Consider the following 21,660-nt stretch of genomic DNA (forward strand, 5'->3'; position numbering starts at 1 on the left):
ATCTCCTCCATTAGAAGAAAAGCTCATTGAAAACAGACACCGTTTCTTATTTATTTTTTAAGTCCAAAAAAAGAAAAGTGTCTAGTACACAGTAACCATTCAATATGTTTGTTGGGTAAGTTCTCTGGATAATGTTGTCAAAAGCCTGAGCTCTATGTGAATGAACTTTCCTGTCTTTCAGTCCCTTCCATAATTCCCAAACCTTCCCACATCCTCTGTCCTTTATTCTCAGTCATGACAGACCCTCTGTACCTTAATCTTATAGTCATCTCCTCCGGAGACGAACAGTGGCTGCTGCTTATGGAAGTCAATGCCTCGCACTGGACCTGGTGGAAAAGGAAGGCAATGTGTGTTAGAGAAAGCTATCCTTTCTAATCTCTAAGGTGATTCCTATACAAGATTTTTCAGTTCTATCACTTCCACATTCTTTAATCATAGAGGAATACATGTTAAACAAGGCTTAAAATACCCCAGGATATGACAAATATTTATACTCTTTTAACTTCCTCCTAGAAATATCTTACCATCATGTTCATCAAACTTGTCAATGAGAGTACACATCCGATAGTCCCATAACTGGATGACCCCATTATGTAAACTAGTCAAGATCCAAGGTCTTTTGGGGTGAAAGCTAAGCCCTGAAAAAAACAGAAAATGATTCAATAAGCTAACTAAGCCCATGATGTCATCTTCTGTCAATTCTGATAAGAAAAAGAAAGAGCAAGGTTAATCCTAGGTTCGTTCATTCATTCAACATGCCTGATGATTTTTTATTGGATGCCAGACATCATGAATTTTATGTTTGGTGCTAGGTTTTTGTTATGTTCCTTTAAATATTGTTGGGCTTTGCTCTAGGATGCAATTAAGTTAATTGGAATCAGTTGATCCTTTCAAGGCTTGCTTTTAGATTTTATTACAGGGTGGCTACAGCAGCCTTCATTCTAGGTCTAATCTGGAACCACTATTAAAGCAATACCCATCTGAGGTACCTATTCGAAGCCCTGCAATTTTAGCAAGTCTTTCCATTCTGGTCAGTAGGAACAAAAACTAGTCCCAGACCTGTGTGAGCTCTGGGGATTGCTCTGCCTTCTCCTTGCCAGTGGTTCTTTTTCAGGTTTTGAATAGTTTTCTCACATGTAGATCAGTACTCAGACAAAAACCTGAGAGGACATCCTGCAGATCTCCAGTGCTCTCTCTGTGCAGACCCCTCTTCTCCGGTATTTTGCCCAGCAAAATCTAGCCATCTTTGCTTCCCCACACTCTAAACTTTTGTCTCCTCAAAAGACCTAGTGTACCTATATATCATTAAAAAAAAAAAAAAAAAAAAAGACCAAGGGATTCCCCTCTTCATTGAAGCCTGAAAACTTTCTAGGCAGTAATCTAAGACAATCATAGGACTTCCCTTGTTTATTTCCCTTTTTTCAATAATCATTTTCCTGCACTGCCTGTTGCCCAATGTCTGTGGGGAATGTATGAACCTTTCTTTCATACATTTTGTTCAGTTATATAGTTAAGGTGGAAGGTAAATCTGGTCCTTGTTATTCTATCATGACTGGAAATGGAAGTCCCCAGGGGTAACAACTACTAACGGTTTGGAGTGTATCCTTTCAGATTTTTAATGCAGTTACTCAAAAACATAGGCCTTAGCATTTTATGAAAGTGGAGATCACATTATGATGTTATTCTGCAAACTTCTTTCTCACTTAACAATATAATGTGGTTCTCTTTAAAGTACATATAAACACAACCTCACTCTTTTTAACTACAATGGACAAATGTACTACATTTATTCTAACAGCATTTAACTTTTTTCCCCCAATTTTTGGCTATCAGAAGAGCCTACTGAAGATAATTCTACACATAATCTAGACTATTTGCATTATTATTGCTCTAGGCTAAAGACCCGTAAGTGAGATTGCTCAGGAATAGAACATGTGCACTTAACATTTTAGTACATGTAGTTTAATGTAAAAACACTATCAATATGCAGTCTCGTTAAGTTTATGGAGGTGCCATTTTGCACACAGGATATTATCAGTTATTTGTTGTTTTGTTTGTTTTATAAATCTAAGACCCTCCCCCCAAAAAAGTAACCTCACTTTTTTTTTTGCATTTCTTTCATTACTAGTGAGGTGGGACTATTTTCATTATTTATTGAACATTTACAATTTTTCTTCTAAATAGTCTATTTTTCCATTAGGTTGTTCTTTGTTTTTTTCATTATGATACACTCAACAATGGATGTTTGCCCTCAAATATGACATCTTTGTTTTTCCTTCTCTCCTGCCCAGCAAGAAGTTAGGAGCAGGAAAGAAAACTGAAAGATTACGAAGACCAGTTTCAACTATCCAGGTCTCAGAAATTCTTAGTGGTACCCACCTTTCAAGATCAAGTTTCCCAAGAGACTTAGAAACTGCTCAGAATATATTCACACATTCATAACAGCCTCCAGTTTTTGAGCTACTGAGTCTACATCAGGCACTGTAATAAATACATTCCATACTTTCTCATTTTAATTCTCTCTATAAAAGACTATTTTACAGATGAGGAAATAGAGACTTAGAGACCTTAAATAAGTCACTCAAGTCATACGGCTTGTTAGTGGATGTCTCAGGATTCCAAAGCAAGCCCATCTGACTTCAAAGACCAAGTTCCCAACCACTTTGTTAAGCTGCATCTTACTAAATATTCTAACCTATTTTTTCCAGGTATCAGGAGAACTTACTTCTCTGCTTTTCCCATTCTAACATTCTGAGGCTAATACTGCTATCTCGAAGTCATTTGCCCTCCACCCCCAATGACCCATACTTAGCAAATAAAAATACGAGATGCCCAGATAAATTTGAACTTCTGGTAAACAACGACAGACTAAAAAACTATTCATTGTTTCCCTGAAATTCAAATTTAACTTGGCATCCTGCATTTTATCTGGCAACCCTATTAAGTTGAGACTTTATTGGGTTTATAAGCCTCAAGGTACTATTTCCGGGTGGGAAATAAAACCGAATGGAGGCACTGATGTTGAGATGGTATAGCCAAGGCCTCCTTAAGTTAGGTAGCCACTACTCGTCTCCAGAAATGCTACTGACTCGGGTGCGAGTAACAGAGATCGAGACTCAATCCCCAGGGCCACTCTATGTAACACAGTCATCAAAAAGCCAACAGGTCACAGAGCCTTTGGAGCAGAACAATACAAGTCGGGAGCACAGCCAAGACAGACAGAAGAAAGAATAGGGAGGGGGCCTAAGGAATCCCCTGCAGTGTGGGAGCCAAGTTTTAGGTAAATCGAAGCCCAAGGACACCAAAGAAGAGAGGACTGGAGAATCGCTCGCCAGGTCTAACCTCTCTCCCACCCTCCGTCTTCCTCCGCGTCCCTCTGATAGGCCCAATTCAGCCAGCACGTCTACCCATTTTCTCTTTCCCTGTGTCAGCGCCGCCCCTGACATCCAGCCTCCATGTTCCCCCTTTTCTTCTTCGCTACCTTTTACCCGCGCGCTCTTGGTCTCGAATTTGGTTAGCATCTCTCAGGTCTCCAACTCCGATGTCTTAATCCGAGCCCAGACACACCCTGCTGCCCTTCGGACGCCTCCACGTCAGCGACCCTCTGCTGCGGTTTCCGGAAGCTCTTGGAAACGCGAATATCCGGTCTCTGGGGCTCCGGGCCACAGAGACGGTGTTAGTGGTAGCCTAGAGAGGCCGCTACCCTACAGGAGCCGAACGAGGGCTTCCGCTCAGCTGAGAGGCAAGATGGCCACGGCAGAGGGTGTCTCTGGGGCTGACCCGGGAAGTCAGGGTCTCCTTCGCCTGCTGTCTTTCTGCGTCCTACTAGCAGGTGAGGCCTCCCCGCCCGTGAGCTCCGTTCTCTAAGGGGAACTCTCTGGACAGGCCCCGCCGCGAACGCCACTGTCTCCCTTCTGGTTCCCGCTGCCCCTCTGTCCCCCAACCCTGTAAATTGTTTCTCTTTCGTTCTCACGACAGAAGTTCCCCACTTTGCCCGGACCTGAAGGTCCCTTCTTCCCCACAGCACGTCATGTCGCTTCACTCCCTTTTCCAGGCCTCTTCCTGGACTTCCAGCCCGACCCTCTCCCACTTTGTCCAGATGCCTCGTTTTCCCCCAGCCACCCAACCCACAGTCGAAAGGAACAGGTGTGAAAGTTAGCTTTCTTCCCCACGTTTAGACTTTTTGAGATGAAAGCAATCTTGTTCTGTGGGTGCTGTGCTGCGCTTAAAAGATAGATTTCTTATTTCTTCCTCTACTGATTACACCATAAATCTGTGTCCCTCTGCCTTGCCTGTTTTTTTTTTAATCAGTGAAGTGAAAGTAAGGTAGAATGTGGCTACTCTTAACTGTCAAGACCGCGAAGTAAAGATTCAAGGAACTTTTGGCTTTATAATGTTCTTAAATGTTTGCTTATATGCGTTTATTTACTAATATATGGCTTTCTAGTGGGTCACGCCCTAAAAATGCAAAATGTCTGTATAAAACTATGACTATGCTTCCCAAATTCACATTGTTTTTAAAGATCCTCAAAGGAGAAACTATAGTTGCCCCACACTGTGGGCACACAAACGACCTACTGATGTTAAATTAACTGACAGATGTATGTTTTAAGGTTTCTCCCAATTCTGTTCACACTCTTGGAAAAATGTCTCAGAAAGTTTTCTTAGCCCAGCACAAATACACATACAGGATATACAAGCAGAAGTGTTATCAACCATGCAGCCAGAATTTGGCAAATGTAAGGTCAAACATCTTTTGACCAAATTTTGTCTCTTTTAGTGTCGCTGTCAATGGCACTACATGGACTTCGTAATAACCCTTGAGGCACATAGCTGGGTGCCATGTAGAGCAGATATCTGTTACAATAATTTGCCCAAGAAGTAAGAAGAATAGACATTAGTCTCATTTTAGAAAGTATGATATTGAATGATTTACATCTGGCTAATAATGTGATAGAAGCTAATACCTGTGTTTCTCAATTTTTTCTAACACTTTTTATCTTCCAATCAGGTTTGTGCAGGGGAAACTCAGTGGAGAGGAAGATATATATCCCCTTAAATAAAACAGCTCCCTGTGTTCGCCTGCTTAACGCCACTCATCAGATTGGCTGCCAGTGTGAGTTGAGACTGGGACTCATGTTTGTGTACATTGATATTTGTCTGTGCCCTAGATACTAAGTAACATCCATGTCCTGCTTAGGAGTTTTGACACTCAAATTGGACTGTGTGAGTAGGCAGTGATACGGAACCATCTGTCAAGCTAGGCAAGGTAATTAATAAGAACTAACATTTAGTAAATGCTGCATACCAAACTTTTTACATGTGTATCTCATATAACCCCCACCACAACCCCATAAAGTAGGTCTGACTGTTATTGTCACTTTACAAATGATGAAACTAAGACACAAGTCGAGTAACTTTCCCAAGATCATACTGGTAATAAGTGATGAAGCCAGGACCTGGTGGCCCAAGCACTAAGCTGGGACCCTTTTTTTTTGAGATGGAGTTTCGCTCTTGTCCCCCATGCTGGAGTGCAATGGTGTGATCTCAGTTCACTGCAACCTCTGCCTTCCAGATTCAAATGATTCTCCTGTCTTAGCCTCCCAAGTAGCTGGGATTACATGCACCTACCACCACACCCAGCTAATTTTTGTATTTTTAGTGGAGATTGGGTTTTACCATGTTGGCCAGGATGGTCTCGAATTCCTGGCCTCAAGTGATCCACCCACCTCGGCCACCCAAAGTGCTGGGATTACAGGCATGAGCCACCGTGCTCGGCCGAGCTGGGACTCTTAGCCACCCTATTAAGCTATTTTTTAAGGAGAAAAAAGTCTCATATTCTATGGTGTCCAGTGATTACTTGCACTCTGAACTTTTTGGAACCAAAATGGGCTTCTTAAAGGCAATGAACTATTTAAAGAGACAGTACTGAAAATGTCAAATAGGCTGGGTGCAATGGCTCAGGCCTATAATCCTAGCACTTTGGGAGGCCAAGGCAATGGATCACTTGAGGTCAGGAGTTCAAGACCAGCCTGCCCAGCATGGCGAAACCCCCTTGTTTCCACTAAAAATACAACAAGTAGCCAGCTGCAGTAGAGTGCCTGTGTAGTCCCAGCTTCTCGGGAGGCAGAGGCAGGAGAATCGCTTGAGCCCAGGAGGCAGTGGTTGCAATGAGCCAAGATTGTGCCACTGCACTCCAGCCTGGGTGACAGAGTGAGACACTGTCTCAAAAAAAAAAAAAAAAAAAGAAAGAAAATGAAAATGCCAAATAATTGCGAGAGGAATTAGTGAAGTATTCTATTTATCTTTTTTTAAAACTTTTTTTTCCCCTAAAGTCAGCTGACAGACCATTTATTTTTATGCTTTGTAAGTGTGTTCCAAAAGAGGGTGCCATGACACTACGGCTCTAAAAACTGTAAGAACCATAGGGCAGGAAAAGTAGTCATCTGAAGGCAAACCTGCTATCTTCAGATTTTGTTTCCCATGGACAGTGGCTCTGTCAGAATGTAGTTTTGCAGATAAGCAGGAAACGGGGCCTGATATTGGCTTCTTCATCTTCAAATTGATCACCTCTGAATTTCAGTTTACCCCTGGAATAGTGGTTGGAATACCTGCATAAAGCTGAAAGTCAAATACCTCTTAATAGATGTTTATTGATGATGCTAAGTAAATAGTGTGGTCTCAGAAGTGCTGTATAATTTCCTGAAACCTTCTTTCACTTTGGTAAGGGAAAACAGACACTGAGAAGTGAAGGACTTGCTCATAGTAGCAGTTACTACTTTTTTAGCCATCTTTCCCTGAGCTATAGTATGTTAATTATCCCATGTCCCTGCTATACAAAGCACTGGGAGTAGGTTAACTGGTTCCAAACAGCCCCAAATAAAGTTTTTGTTGGAGTTAGTTTCTTTCTTTCTTTCTCTTTTTTTTTTTTTTGAGATGGAGTCTTGCCCTGTTGCTCAGACTGGAGTACAGTGGTGCAATATTAGCTCACTGCAACCTCTGCCTCCTGGGTTCGAGCGATTCTCCTGCCTCAGCCTCCTGAGTAGCTGGGGTTCCAGGTGCACACCACCATGCCTGGCTAATTTTTTTGTATCTTTAGTAGAGATGGGGTTTCACCATGTTGGCCAGGCCGGTCTCGAACTCCTGACCTCGTGACCCACCTGCTTTGGCCTCCCAAAGTGCCAAGATTACAGGTGTGAGCCACCGTGCCTGGCCCCCTGGACTTAAGTTTCTGAACTGGTTTGTAGGTACAAGAGAGCTGGGTCCAGGGTGGGCTGAGATCAGACTGCTGGTCTTGCTGGAACCTCACTATAAGTACAGAAGGCCAGGACCCCATCCTCTTGTAACTGGGCTCTAAGAAAATTCCTTTGGGAATGACTCATTCTGCTTTATGTTCTTAAAACAGCTCTGTGGGAAGCAAAGCCTCTAGAGGTAAAGCCTAGTGCCAGGACTGAGAAACAAGAGGGGAGGGGCTGGACGCTGGCCACTTCCTCATTAAGATCTTGTTTTCTTTTCAACCTACTTATTTCTAAGTCTTACTTCATCATATCTGTCTTTCCTGAGCAGGCTACGCCCTTTTTAATTAGGGTAGCTAACAGGATAAAACTAAGGAGAAAAAGTGATACCCAGATTTGATTTCTGATTATAGTGCTCTGCTTCTCTTGGACCCTTTAAAGCTCTCAAAGGGAGCTATAAATAGGTTTCTTTTCCCTCCCTCCCTCCTTCTTTCCTTTCTTCCTTCTTTCATCTATTCCCACAGTATGATATTAATAGAGGTAAAAAACCTCCTCGTTGAAGGCCCAGAGAAAATAAGCAAGTTACTTAAGACTACACTGTCACTAGTTGGAACCCAGATTTGAATCCAGGTTTTTTTCAGTCCAGTATCATAATTTGTCTTCTTCCTGTCCTCCCTGGAGTTGAAGTTCTTTGTTTTGTTTTGTTTTGTTTTGTTTTGTTTTTTGTGACAGAGTCTTACCATGTCACCCAGGTTGGAGTGCAGTGGCACAATCTCAGCTCACTGCAGCCTCCACCTCCCAGATTCAAGCAATTCTCCTGCCTCAGCCTCCCAAGTACCTGGCATTACAGGTGCATGCCATCACACCTGGCTAATTTTTGTATTTTTAGTAGAGACGGGGTTTCACTATGTTGGTCAGGCTGGTCTCGAACTCCTGACCTCAAGTGATCCACCCACTTCGGCCTCCCAAAGTACTGGGATTATAGGCATGAGCCACTGCACCTGGCCGAAATTATATATTTTTTAGTTGCCACACTACCTGTTCCTTTTCCCATATTTTAAATGCTATGGCAAGGGCCAGACCTGGTGGCTCACTCCTGTAAACCCAGCACTTTGGGAGGCCGAGGCGGGCATTTAAAACTCTAAAGTGATTCTGATGCACAGCCAGGGCTGAGAACTACTGGTCTAAAATAATTTATGAATTAACACATACAGTTTTCTGTTGGGAGAAGACTCACAGGGAGACCCTAGGATATCCCTATACAGATCACTAGGGACTTAAGGGGTATTACCTAATGCCTTGAATTACATAGAATCCTAAGTATTCTGGACTCCGGGTAATCCATCCTCTAATACAGTGCTTCCCAATCTTTATCATGTATGAGACACATAGAAAATGTTATTTGTATGGCATCCTGGCACACAGAGAAATGGGTGATACTTTCAGGGCATCCTGGGGTAAATGATATGTATGCCCCTGGCTGCAGGTGACTTTGGAAACCCTGGGTTTCCAGGAATGAGGAGAACCAATGTCAGCACATCTCTAATGCATTCAAGGCCTATCAGTTGGGAACCTCTGTTTTAGAGACCTCAGAGTTCTTGGTTAACCTCATCTAAAACCAGCCAGAATCAAGTAAGTCATTCTCAAAAAGGGCAAAAGGATTAACAATTGAGGAAGGGTCCTGAGGCCAGGGCATCTATGCATGCATTTTTCAAAGGAAGATTCAAAGCTAAAACCCCGAGCTATAGATTTAGAGTATCTCTGAGCTAGGGATTTGGTGGCATTTTCTGGGGAAAACAGAGGTTTGAAAACTTTGGTGTCTGTCTTATGTATACGGCTAAATAACGTTGAGAGCAGAGAGCAAGAAAACGAAGTTTGCAGAAGCTTTCCGGCATATAGTGGGTCCTCCTGTGTGCGTTTATATTCCATTTCCTCCTGATAACCTGCAGATGCAGCTGGGGCAACAGCTTTTCAGTTCAAATCTAGAGGTGCCTGTATTCCCCCAAATATGTCATGACATCTTTAAGGATAAAAGATATGCAGAATCAGTGAGGCAAAGTCAGAATTGTCAACCATGGGAGCTTTAATTTGACTCATTCTGTCCTGGCAGCTTCAATTAGTGGAGACACAGGGGTTATCCACGTTGTAGAGAAAGAAGAGGACCTGCAGTGGGTATTGACTGATGGCCCCAACCCCCCTTACATGGTTCTGCTGGAGAGCAAGCTTTTTACCAGGTAAGAACTAGATGTATCTGCTGGGAAAACGTCCACAGAGGGCAAAGTTCAGTGAACAGTCCTCCCGCTTATTAGTGAAAACGTCCCTTGGCTGCCCTGGTCTGGTCAGGGGTGAGGGTGGGATGGTCTTCAGAAGGAAGGTTGTACTGTCAAAAATGATCTTGAGCTCAGGGCTTCATTTCATCTACCTTGTTTCTGAGTAATTCTGGGCACGCCTCTCCTTCCTCCCTGGGGTCCTTACTCACTAGAGCTCTACTTTTAGAGCAGACCATAGTCCAGACTCAGAAGTTAGCGACTGAAAGGGAATAATAAGAACTAGGGAAACAGTCTTGGTCCCCTAGTTCCCCATTTGTTTCCATCCTGGAGGGCAGGATGTCAGGGTGTCTGATACCTTCCCGAGTTCCTTCATGGAATTCCTTTCGTATTCCAGGAATTTAATGGAGAAGCTGAAGGGGAGAACCAGTCGAATTGCTGGTCTTGCAGTGTCCTTGACCAAGCCCAGTCCTGCTTCAGGCTTCTCTCCTAGTGTGCAGTGCCCAAATGATGGGTTTGGTAAGTGTCCCAAAGGGTCAGGAGAGCCTGCTGTCACCCAGGGCTCATTGTCGCTTTGGTCTTATGTCTTTGTGAGGGATGTGTGTATGTCTGTGTCTGTGTGTAGTGTCAGTAACTGACTTGCAAACAGGAGGTAGTGTTTATTTGTCTTTGCTGCTCATCCCTTCCCTCTCCTGCTTCCCCTTCCTTTGCCTTACCTGGCCTCATCCCTTTTTGTCACATGTTCACATCCGTAATCTGACAGCCTAAGACTCCCTGTTACCATTGCCTCTCTATTTTAGTGTGGATGGTGATAGACTTCATGCCTGCTTCTTTGAGTCACCACCTCCTTTTGAACCTTTAGTCCCAACTCTAAGATATCCTAACCTTCCTCGTGCACCTGGTTCCTGAGTACTTGGTGTCCCAGTAACCAGTCTCCCAATCCCCCATCCTTCCCTTCAGGTGTTTACTCCAACTCCTACGGGCCAGAGTTTGCTCACTGCAGAGAAATACAGTGGAACTCGCTGGGCAATGGTTTGGCTTATGAAGACTTTAGTTTCCCCATCTTTCTTCTTGAAGATGAAAATGAAACCAAGGTCATCAAGCAGGTAATGACTATGCCAGCTCCTAGTAATTCCAGTTAGAAAGATTATTTTTCTAGCCAGGTGTGGTGGTGTGCGCATGTAGTTCCAGCTACTCAGGAGGCTGAGAAAGGAGGATTGCTTGAGCCCAGGAGGCAGAGATTCAGTGAGCTGAGGTGGCACCACTGCACTCCAGCCTGGGTGACAGAGCGAGATCCTGTCTCAAAAGAGAGAAAGAGAGAAGAGAAAGGGAGGGAGGGAGGGAAGGGAAGGGAAGGGAAGGCAGGCAGGCAGGCAGGCAGGTGGGTGGAGGGGAGGGGAGGGAAGGGAGAAAGGAAGGAAAGGGAAGGGAGGGAGGGAAGGAAAAGAAAAGAAAAGGAAGAAAGGGGATGCTTTTCTAGGCTCTCCTGTTCAGAGGGAGGCTCATTCTGCTAGTGCACCTGCTGAAAGACGGTTACTCCAAAGAGAACCCAGACATTGATTGTTCTCACATTCTTTCCCCACGTTTCGCTCTTGCCTGATATCACAGCATTAAAGTCTTTTAGACTAGAAGAAAATATAAAGAATATCTGAAAGAATCATATGAAACAAGGTACACAGCCCAGGTTAAGAGCCACTAGTATCATAAAAAGAGCATTGGACTAGCGATTGAGAGATTCAATTTGGTGATTTCTGATATTCTTTTTAGCTCTAATGTGCCCTAATTCTGGTCTAGTATTTCCACTTTGATTCACAAAGTAGTTAAGAGATTTGTCCAAAGTTGCATGGTGAGCTGTTGTCCAAGCTATGTCATATCTGATTTTCTATCTCTAGTTCGGTGCTCTCTGTATCAGATCACACTGAATCTTTTCAGTGGCTGAAGCTTCAAACTGGGCCAGGCCATCTGGAGTGGGATAATTTCATCTACTCCAGCTAAACCATTGAGTCTGCAACCCTTTGTACCTCTTGATGAGTTTTTTCTCTTTGACCTTGTAGATCCTATGGTTGTACCAGGGTAACCATAGCTCAGGGACAAATGTCTCCGAAAAGGGTGTGGCTCCATCCCAAAAGGATGGAACTGGACCCTCTTCTTTCTGGGATGTAAGGGAGGGCCTCCACAGCTAGCTGTCTCCGTGGGGTCCATCTCTCCTTTCAGTGCTACCAAGATCACAACCTGAGTCAGAATGGCTCAGCACCAACCTTCCCGCTGTGTGCCATGCAGCTCTTCTCACACATGCACGCTGTCATCAGCACTGCCACCTGCATGCGGCGCAGCTCCATCCAAAGCACCTTCAGCATCAACCCAGGTAGGGCAGATCCAAACCGTGAGGATATTGGAATGAGGGGCAGAGGGAAAGTGGAACCAGGCCAGGGAATGTTGTGGAGACTGTAATAGGAAAGGAGTAGACACCATGAAGGAGCTGTGCGTGGGAGAACTAGAAACAATGCTGAAAAATGTAGGCAGCTTGTTTCTAAAGTGGATGGTGGCAGAGAAGCCAACCTGGGACTGTTGGAAGTGGAGAAGATGACTTAGAGTCGATGGGGCGCTGGTCGGAGACGCTTTCCAGTGTTGCCTTAATAGCTACCCTCTCCTTTAGCCTTGTTGATCTCTCATTGTTTGTGTCCTGCTTAGAAATCGTCTGTGACCCCCTGTCTGATTACAATGTGTGGAGCATGCTAAAGCCTATCAATACAACTGGGACATTAAAGCCTGATGACAGGGTCGTGGTTGCTGCCACGCGGGTGAGTACTGGCTTCTGATCCGGACGGGCAGGGCTGGCACAAAAAGAGCTGGCGGGCCCCTCTCTGGCATATCAGATTTCAAAGTTGCTAAATTGGGAAGTGTCAAATGGGGAGGAATCTGGGCTGTGGGACTCCTGGGTTGTCTGCATTGCCGCAGGACAGGTAAATTCTCTTGACTGGAGCAGGAAAGGAGGTTTGGGGCCAGTTTTAAAGTACATATCCCCTGACTTTTCTTCTTTGGTACCTAGCTGGATAGTCGTTCCTTCTTCTGGAATGTGGCCCCAGGGGCCGAAAGCGCCGTGGCTTCCTTTGTTACCCAGCTGGCTGCTGCTGAAGCTTTGCAAAAGGCACCCGATGTGACCACCCTGCCCCGCAATGTCATGTTTGTCTTCTTTCAAGGGGTAAGGGCTTTTTGGCTGGGGCGCGATGGCAGGGAAGAAAGAGGATGGTAAAGATGAGGGCAGCTACTGGTTGGAGAAGACCTCAGCACTTGACCTAGGTTGTTAATCAGCACAGAGCTTCTGGATGTGTCTACATGTGTCTCCCCTTTAGATTCCTCCATTTTAGGAAGCTTAGATTCCTTCTTTTTAGGAAGCTTTTGCACCCTGAATTGGTGTGTAACCAGCCCCGTTTCCCCCACTGATAAGATCTATTGAGTGGCCTTTTACTTTTATTCTCTGGACTCCTTTACTGCTGTCTCCATCCAGGAGCCCTGAGGCTACTGACTCTCCTCACTAGGACCCCTAAAATTAGGGAACAGCATCTGTGGCTGAGTCACTGGAGGTGGGGGACAGTTAAGAAGCAGACACATAATAGCTGATGTTTGTCTTAGGCCTTTACTAAGACTACTTTCCCCATTTCTGGGCTTGAGAAGTCTTGTGATATGTACATATGAGGGATGGCCCCGGCTGGGAGGCGGGGCCAGAGGAACAGAAAGTCGCATGACTGTAAGCTGACTAGCAGTTGAGGCGACCTGAGACAGTAGTCTTCTTGCCTACAGCTTTGATGATCTAGCCTTCTTCAGGGTTTTCTTAACCCTTTGGAATCTCTATTCCCCTCCCACCTACCTCCATCTCTCAGGAAACTTTCGACTACATTGGCAGCTCAAGGATGGTCTACGATATGGAGAAGGGCAAGTTTCCTGTGCAGTTAGAGAATGTTGACTCGTTCGTGGAGCTGGGACAGGTATGCAGCACATCCCCTGGCCCTTCCTTTTCACTTACAGCTTCCTCCTTTGTTGTTCTGTGGTCTCAACTGCAGAAACAACTGCCTCTTCCCTTGACTTCTATCTCCTAGGTATGGGCCAGAACAGGAAACTGATTCTAAGTGTTGTTTCTTCATCCTCCCCGCAGGTGGCCTTAAGAACTTCATTAGAGCTTTGGATGCACACAGATCCCATGTCTCAGAAAAATGAGTCTGTTCGGAGCCAGGTAACCTGAGCATCTCTCCTCATTTCCTGTTCCTACAGCTCAGAATCCAGACCCCAACCCCTGCCCTGTTTCCACTAACCCCCAGGGCCTGTGAGACAGGGTAAGAGACAGGATTGGATTGGGTGTTGGCCAAAGGATGAACACCACAGCTGTTGTTGCTGCTGGGAAGAATCAGGAGCTCAGTGGCATCCCATTGGTTCCCTGGACTGGGTAGTTCTCTGATCATTTGTTGCCTAGCAGACTACCACTGCCCATTAAGGATAGGTGAGTGACTAGCTCCCTTCTCGCCTTGCTGCCCCATGGATCCAATTGTCAAGGCTGCTCTGCCCAGGTCCTGGCTGTGTCACAGTCCCTACCCAACTTTGTCCTCCACTTTCCTCACTGCTTGTTCAAAATCTTCCCTTCCCTCTAGGTCCACCGTTAGGTCTGCTTTTCTCCAGGTGGTCCTCTTTCTGCAGTTCCAGCCTTCAGCGTCATCCCTGCTCTGGATTCCTGTAGCCTTTAAAGAATTGGTTATCTGTTTGGCATTCAGCACACAGTTTTCTGTTATTATTTGCCCCCTCCAGTGCTGCACAATAAATAACAAGTGAAGCATCCACCGAGGATAAAGCAGAGCCTTGAAGACAGTACAATTTACCTATAAATATGAAAAAGAAGCCCTCTTCTTTATGCCTCAGTTTTCTAACTCTAAAAAGAATGGTGGAAGCTGCAGGAAATTCAGAGAACCCTGGTCCCAAAAGCCTTGAGGGATAAAAGTCTATTAGAGATAGGGTAGCTCCCCAAGCTGGGGACTTGAAGTATAGAGCATTTCAGGCCTAAAAGAGACCTCCTGCTTCCCATCCCCCAGCCTCCCATCAGTTAATCTGCATCTGCCTCGTTCCCCGCCAGGTGGAGGATCTCCTGGACACATTGGAGAAGAGTGGTGCTGGCGTCCCCACTGTCATCCTCAGGAGGCCAAATCAGTCCCAGCCTCTCCCACCATCTTCCCTGCAGCGATTTCTTCGGGCTCGAAACATCTCTGGTGTTGTTCTGGCCGACCACTCTCGTGCCTTCCATAACAAGTAAGAATCACTTGGCCCTGCACCCTCTTCATTCTGGAAGAGTCTGTTCTGCAGTCTGAGAGGAAGGTCACTGTCCTCCACTTTCCCACCCTGCCTCCTCCAAAACCTCAAGTCCATCCGTAGTCTTTGCTCAGTGGCCTTTTCACGTCCGGCCCGAAACCCTTATTTGTTTGACTGGATATTCATCTTAGAAACTCATCCTCACCCTTAATCCTTTCCTGTCACAATACTCAGTTTTGGGTTCCACTGCTCCCAAGCTCTCCAGGGTCCTGAGTTCCTCAGGGCTGCCAGCAGAGGGCATCATCTCAAACCAAGCATGGGAAGGGTGGTGGGGGCTCTTTGGCTGGAGTAGAGAAAGCAGTCCTCTGGAACCCACCCAGAGGTGCCAGAAACAGTATTCATACTCCGTGAAATGTACCATGTTCTTGCCTTGTGATAGGTGTCCATGGTTCAGTGTGACGGTAAAAGAGTCTCCTATAGCTGATGGGGCTCCAGATACACAAAGTAAGGCCCTGTTACTCACCTCTTTCTTGGTCCACTTTATCCTTAAACTGCTCCTAACCTGAAGCCTTGGGTAACAGGGGACTTCTTACTCAGGCTGAATTGCCAAGCTTCCCTGGGGTCAAGTGAGTTTCGGAGTAAAAACGCTTGAGCTCTGTTTCTGACCCCAGCCAAGTAGTACTTTCCCCTTCATTTAGGGGAGTGACAGTCCTAGCACTTAGGATTGTAAGCCATCTTCTCCAAAGCTTTCTTTGTGTCACTTCGGGGTGAGGGAGGATTCATCATTTGAACACATTTTGGATTTGATTATATGGCTGACTTGACTTTGTGTGGAACAGGGATTTATTGATGGTAAAGATTGTGGAGCTCTGTTATTCCCTCTTTTAAGATCTATCTCCTTGGGGCTCCATAAGGATCATCGTGGTGATTTTATCAATGTACTCATATATATCTACGAGCAGACCTGATGCTAAGACCTGCTAATTACCCCCTGCTCCCAGCCACCCTAAATAGAAGTGTTCATTGGAACAGTTATATAATTGATCTGATGATATATGGCAGAGTTCTCTGAAAGTCATCTTAACCATCCCCCATGTCTCCAGCCCCAGTGATATAGAAGAGTCTCTCCTGTTCTTAAAGATCTGAGCTCATTCACCTTTTCTACTTGTCTGTCAGGAAAGTCTTTAATTTTCACTAGTCATGTCACCCTCACTTCTACCTCCCTGTTCTCCACACCTTCAATATGGAATCCTGATTTTCTCTCACCCCTTTTTTCTGGATGATGAAAAATGAGATACCGAGTTCCTGCATAAGAGGCATTTGAGGGAGGAAAAGGGCAGAGCCCTGGCTAAATGTAGCCAAGGCTCATGCCAGCTTTCCTGGCAGATACTACCAGAGTATTTACGACACTGCTGAGAACATTAATGTGAGCTATCCCGAATGGCTGAGCCCTGAAGAGGACCTGAACTTTGTAACAGACACTGCCAAGGTAGCACTGAACCAGGCTGGGTGGGAGCCTGGGGCACACAGTGAAGATGCTAGCATTTGAGGATAGGAGAGGTGGGCCATTCAGCCCCCTCCTCACCTACCACAGGCCCTGGCGGATGTGGCCACAGTGCTGGGACGTGCTCTCTATGAGCTTGCAGGAGGAACCAACTTCAGCGACACAGTTCAGGCTGATCCCCAAACGGTAAGCAGATGGGCCCTGGCTCCTTCTGTCTGTTTACACGGCAAACTGCCCCTATCCTTTATGTCCCATGTCTAGTGTCCCAAACCTTGGAATTCCACATGCCTGTTGATGCCAGTGAGAATGCCTGATGCCCCAGAGAGCTCTTGGGTGGGGCTCATCTGCATCTTATGAGCCAGCCACTGTTCCCAACTCCAGTCTATCTAGCCAGTCTGGTTCCTGCCCCATGACTGGGTCTCCACTGATAATTCTTTCCCTGGGCTCACTTCAAGTCACAGGGTTTTCTCTTTTCACTGTTCCGATCCTAGGTTACCCGCCTGCTCTATGGGTTTCTGATTAGAGCCAACAACTCATGGTTCCAGTCTATCCTCAGGCAGGACCTAAGGTCCTACTTGGGTAAGCATCTGGTGTGGGAATGGGACTCTTAGCTGAGGAAAAAGATAGAGAAAAAGTCATTTTGGTTTAACCCTTATTTTTTTTCTTTTTTCCTCTCTGTTTTCCTTTCTCTCTTCTCATATTTGATGGATTGTTTTCCCTTGCCCTCCTTTCTGGCTGCTGCCAATCTTGGGCTTTTCCTGTTTCACCCACCGTCCACACCAAATCTTCCCTTCCCTTTGGTCTGCGATCAGGTGATGGGCCTCTTCAACATTACATCGCTGTCTCTAGCCCCACCAACACCACTTACGTTGTACAGTATGCCTTGGCAAATTTGACTGGCACGGTGGTCAACCTCACCCGAGAGCAGTGCCAGGATCCAAGTAAAGTCCCAAGTGAAAACAAGGATGTGAGTGGTGGTGGGTGTCGGAAGTACCCTGGGGCCCCTTTCTCTTGGGAAAGTTGGAGGCTCTTCTAGGCCCAGTTAGACCCAGGGGATTGGGATGGAGAGGTGGAGAGATGCAGTCCTGAGAAATTGAGTGTTGAAGAGTTTGGTGAAAATGGACCATCTAATGGGTACAGGGACAGCAGCCAGTTAGCTCACTTGGTTAGAGCATGGCACTGATAGAGAGTAAAGGGAACGAGTGAGAAGCGGATCACCCTAGCCCTGTGTTGTGGCCCATCTTCCTGCGCAGCTGTATGAGTACTCATGGGTCCAAGGCCCTTTGAATTCCAATGAGACGGACCGACTGCCCCGGTGTGTGCGTTCCACTGCACGATTAGCCAGGGCCTTGTCTCCTGCCTTTGAACTGAGTCAGTGGAGCTCTACAGAATACTCCACATGGACTGAGAGCCGCTGGAAAGATATCCGTGCCCGAATATTTCTCATCGCCAGCAAAGAGCTTGAGGTGAGATGGGGCAGGAGGGGAGGTGACAGGGATCTGTCTGACTTCTTTATCTGGTTTCTTGTCTCACGTGCCCCCTTCCAATTCCCATTTGCCCTAGATTTGTAGCAAAAGCCTACTGCAGATCTGTCCCTGGTCAGCCAGCATGTTCCCTTAGGAGGCCTTTTTTTTTTTTTTTTTTTTGGTGAGATGGAGTTTTACTCTTGTTGCCCGAGCTGGAGTACAATGGTGCAATCTTGGCTCACTGCAACCTCTGCCTCCCCAGTTCAAGCAATTCTCTTGCCTCAGTCTCCGAGTAGCTGGGATTACAGACATGTGTCACTATGCCCAGCTAATTTTTTTTATTTTTAGTAGAGATGGGTTTCACCATGTTGGTCAGGCTGGTCTCAAACTCCTGACCTCAGGTGATCCACCTGCCTTGGCCTCCCAAAGTGCTGGGATTATAGGCGTGAGCCGCCGCACCCGACCAGGAGGCCTTTCTTCACAGAGAGTTTGAAGATGTGTTTGTTCTGGAGAGCCCCTGTGGATCCCAGAACTCCTCCACAGTTTCCACTCCCATCTGGTATTCCCCGTGTGGCACAGCTGGGATGAGTCAGTCTGATGTACTGAGCTCTTGTCACAAGTCAATAATGTAAGTGCTGCAAGAGAACCAAAGCCATGGGCCCTGCTTTAAAAATGCCCAGAATCTAAGTAATACAAGATAGAAGCAGGAACTTCTCTTTTCAAATGAGGAGACAAAGTCTCTAGGCTGGAGAGATATTGCCCATGATTGTTCCATACTTGGTGCTTAGAGCCAGCATCCGAATTCTCATGGCTCCCAACCCCAAACAGTTACCCAGAAAACTGCACTGAGTTCTGAAAATGCCTTCCTCCTTTCTTGCCCTCCCTCCCTCCCACAGTTTATCACCCTGATAGTGGGCTTCGGCATCCTCATCTTCTCTCTCGTCGTCACCTACTGCATCAATGCCAAGGCTGATGTCCTTTTCATTGCTCCCCGGGAGCCAGGAGCCGTGTCATACTGAGAGGACCCCAGCTTTTCCTGCCAGCTCAGCAGTTCACTTCCTAGAGCCTCTGTCCCACTGGGACACAACCACTAGTTTGTCACTGGAGCCTCCCTGGGCCTGTCTCAGACTGGGATTGACATAAAAGAATGGAACTATCCAAAAGGCACAGGGAGAGATAAATAAGTTGCCTCCTTTCCTCTGCTCGCCTTTCCCATCTCCCCTTCTCCATTTCCTCCTCTTCCCTACTTGTACCAGATTTTGGGGATTACAAATAGAAGCTTCTTGCTCCTGTTTAACTCCCTAGTTACCCACCCTAATTTGCCCTTCAGGATCCTTCTTCTACTTTCCCATCCTGCCCTGTGCCTCTTTCTGCTCCTCACCCCCACCCCTGTACCCAGCCACCTTCCTGACCAGGAAGGACATAAAAGGTTGAATGTCAGGATCAAACTACATGGAACCCTTGAGGAGGATGACAGGGGCATCTCTGGGCTGGGCCTGCTGTCTCCTCCCACCGTCCTTTCTCCAGCCCTCAGATGGCACATTAGGGTGGGCGTGCTGCGGGTGGGTATCCCACCTCCAGCCCACAGTGCTCAGTGGTACTTTTTATTAAGCTGTAATATCTATTTTTGGTTTTGTCTTTTTCTTTTATTCTTTTTTGTAAATATATATATAATGAGTTTCATTAAAATAGATGATCCCACGTGACTTGTACTGCTTCCTTTATTCTTCCCAGGCCACCTTGTTCAGTGAGCCTAGACTGGAAGTCACAGAGTTATCTTTGGTGCTGTCGGGCTCCAGAGGACCCAAGGAGTAAGGCTCTGTCAAAAACAGTTGAAGTCCTTTCAAATTGGAGAGCCCTGGTTCCCCTCTTGTAAGAACAATGTTAACATAGTTTCTTCTCACTTTGTAATGAACAGGCATTTCTGTATTCACTCTGAGACACTGGCTGGGGTACAGAGATGAAGAGAATACAGCCCTAACCCTCGAGTAGCTCACAGCTGGGGTGAGAGAGGAGACGGGCATTCTCACAACTACAGAGACATCTCCTCCCTCTGTAAAATGTAACCCAGTGTCATAAGTGGAATAATCGCAATATATCCCAAGTGCTCTGGTAGTAATTCAGGACCGTATCAGGGGGTGACATTCAAGTAATGATGTAAAGCGTTCACTGGGTATGGAAGCACAGAATCAAGAATAGGCGTGAGTCACATTTGGGAGATGGTAAGTTCAGTGTGCCTGGGCCATAAGGATCAGCAGGAGGCGAGGCTGGGCTAAGTCCCAAAGTTCTTGGCTGGCATGCTAGAGAGTTTGGGCTTTCTGTTAATGGTGGGCCCTTTGTAGACCAAAACAAATTTGGACTGCTTTACAAAACGAACCTCTGTAGAGATGCTCAAATTCCCTGAGTCTTCACGTAGGCAAAATTCTGGAGTATAACAAACAGCACTGCTAAATGACCATGGGCAGCGGCTGAGTCAGCCGAGGGGGAAAGAGAACCTGCAGGAGTGGAAGCCTAAACCCAGCCTTCACTCCACTGCTGGCCAAGAGACTGCCTCGGACATGTGCCTGAATACCAGCAGTGATGGAAAGAGACTGGCTGGCAATATTCACAGGGTCTCAAGCACTCCTCCTAGTTCCCTGATTAGACTATTAACCTTTTCAAATCATGCTGAGAAGAGGTGATTTTTCTCCAGGTTTCTCTCCAAGTCCCCCTGGGGGAAAGGGAGGGATGTTTGGGCTTCTGAGAGATAAAATATACCCTGCTACTTCTCCCCCACCCCAACCCTCCCAGTTTGAGCTGGAGAGGCTGTGTGGTGCTGGCGAGAGTCTATCCCAGCTGCCACCATCGACTGGGCCGGGCTCCACACCTCCCTCGGCCAACAGGTCTCCCAGCGGACAGAGCAGTAAACTCTCTCATCCTGCTGGCGGCTCCAGGAAGCAGAGAAGTGGCTGGGTACCAGTGAGGGGGCTGAACAGGGAAACAGGGTTGTGCAGAATCAAGAGATCAAGGGGTAAGTAAGAAGTTACAAGATGTAGGACCGTCACTACTTCAGTCTCGGCCTAGGGAAGCATCCTGAACACAAGCTTGTCTGCTGCCTTCCGTGCTCCCTTAGGGAAGCATCCTGAACACAAGCTTGTCTGCTGCCTTCCGTGCTCCCTTACTTCCAGCCTCCTAAAAAACCAACTCGGCTTTTTCCATGGCTCATGGAGAGGCCAGGCTCCATGGAAGGAGCATAGCCACCCAAAGCACTGGGCGTTCACACACCCTCCCTTTCTGAGACCATGGTTCTGGCTTCTTATCAGGTATCTCCTATGCCCTGAAGGCCATGTGTGACTGACTGGCAGCATCTAATGGGCCATGTAGTTCTCAGTTCCTTAGCCTCTGCCTCGCCCTCGATCTAGGCCTTTCTTACCCTGTGCCTTCTGAAATGTATCATTTTCCAGCCCCTTTCCTTTCCCTGAGGGATTTCCTCCCTCCCTACTCCTGCCAGTTGCTAGCTGACACTGCACCTTCTCTTCCTTCCAGCCCATGCCAACAGTTGAGTAACTGACCACTCCTGCTCCAGGACCCAGCCTGCCTCTGCCTGTTGTGATACCTTGTCCCTCAAGACGAAGGCTTTCCTACCAGCTGGTGTTTCTTGCCCAGCTTATTTGAGTAAAGGGGTTTTATATCTTTTTCTCTCCCACCTCTGGGTCACTGCTCTCAAAGGCACATCCTGGGATGAGATACTGTTTATCCAGAGTGTGGTGTTCTGTACTCTGTGTCATCCTTATTCAGTAGGACTTCCGTTTCTTCAAGGGACCTTAGAAGTCATCTGCATAGTCTTAACTCATTTGATTGAAGAGGGAACAAGCCCAGAGGAGTGATGTGGTTTGCCCAAGGTCACATAGCAAATG

General features: G+C 46.4%; 2 protein-coding genes across 3 annotated transcripts in view; one reads left to right on the forward strand and one right to left on the reverse strand.

Moving 5' to 3' along the window:
* COPA (COPI coat complex subunit alpha) overlaps window positions 1–3,617 on the reverse strand; it is a 51,526-nt gene extending 47,909 nt beyond the window's left edge. For both annotated transcript variants that reach the window (XM_021667358.2, XM_021667357.2), the window contains exons 1-3: window positions 3,482–3,617; window positions 525–638; window positions 253–326 (exon numbers count right to left, since the gene is read on the reverse strand). In XM_021667358.2, coding sequence (XP_021523033.1) covers window positions 253–326; window positions 525–638; window positions 3,482–3,521 — 228 coding nt within the window. In that variant the 5' untranslated portion in view covers window positions 3,522–3,617. The remainder of the gene's footprint in view (window positions 1–252; window positions 327–524; window positions 639–3,481) is intronic.
* A 96-nt stretch (window positions 3,618–3,713) lies between these two features.
* On the forward strand, window positions 3,714–19,470 carry NCSTN (nicastrin). Its single transcript, XM_012449667.3, has 17 exons — window positions 3,714–3,832; window positions 5,012–5,116; window positions 9,346–9,469; window positions 9,900–10,021; window positions 10,463–10,608; window positions 11,717–11,867; window positions 12,194–12,303; window positions 12,552–12,704; window positions 13,384–13,488; window positions 13,656–13,733; window positions 14,622–14,794; window positions 16,181–16,283; window positions 16,389–16,484; window positions 16,790–16,877; window positions 17,111–17,265; window positions 17,552–17,764; window positions 18,661–19,470. The coding sequence occupies exons 1-17, from the start codon at window positions 3,748–3,750 to the stop codon at window positions 18,781–18,783; spliced, it is 2,130 nt and encodes a 709-aa protein (XP_012305090.1). The 5' UTR covers window positions 3,714–3,747; the 3' UTR covers window positions 18,784–19,470.
* Window positions 19,471–21,660: the final 2,190 nt, after the last annotated feature.

This window comes from Aotus nancymaae, unplaced genomic scaffold (genome assembly GCF_030222135.1).
Source record: "Aotus nancymaae isolate 86718 unplaced genomic scaffold, 86718_ANA_hifiasm-v0.15.2.pri h1tg000108l, whole genome shotgun sequence".
Taxonomy (NCBI): Eukaryota; Metazoa; Chordata; class Mammalia; order Primates; family Aotidae; genus Aotus; species Aotus nancymaae.

Excerpts from the sequence above, each read along its gene's own strand:
- NCSTN (XM_012449667.3), top strand. The coding sequence starts at position 3,748 with ATGGCCACGGCAGAGGGTGTCTCTGGGGCTGACCCGGGAAGTCAGGGT. Across the intron at positions 9,470-9,899 it reads GAGAGCAAGCTTTTTACCAG|GAATTTAATGGAGAAGCTGA; the intron begins GTAAGAACTAGA and ends TTCGTATTCCAG. Across the intron at positions 12,705-13,383 it reads TGTTTGTCTTCTTTCAAGGG|GAAACTTTCGACTACATTGG; the intron begins GTAAGGGCTTTT and ends TCCATCTCTCAG.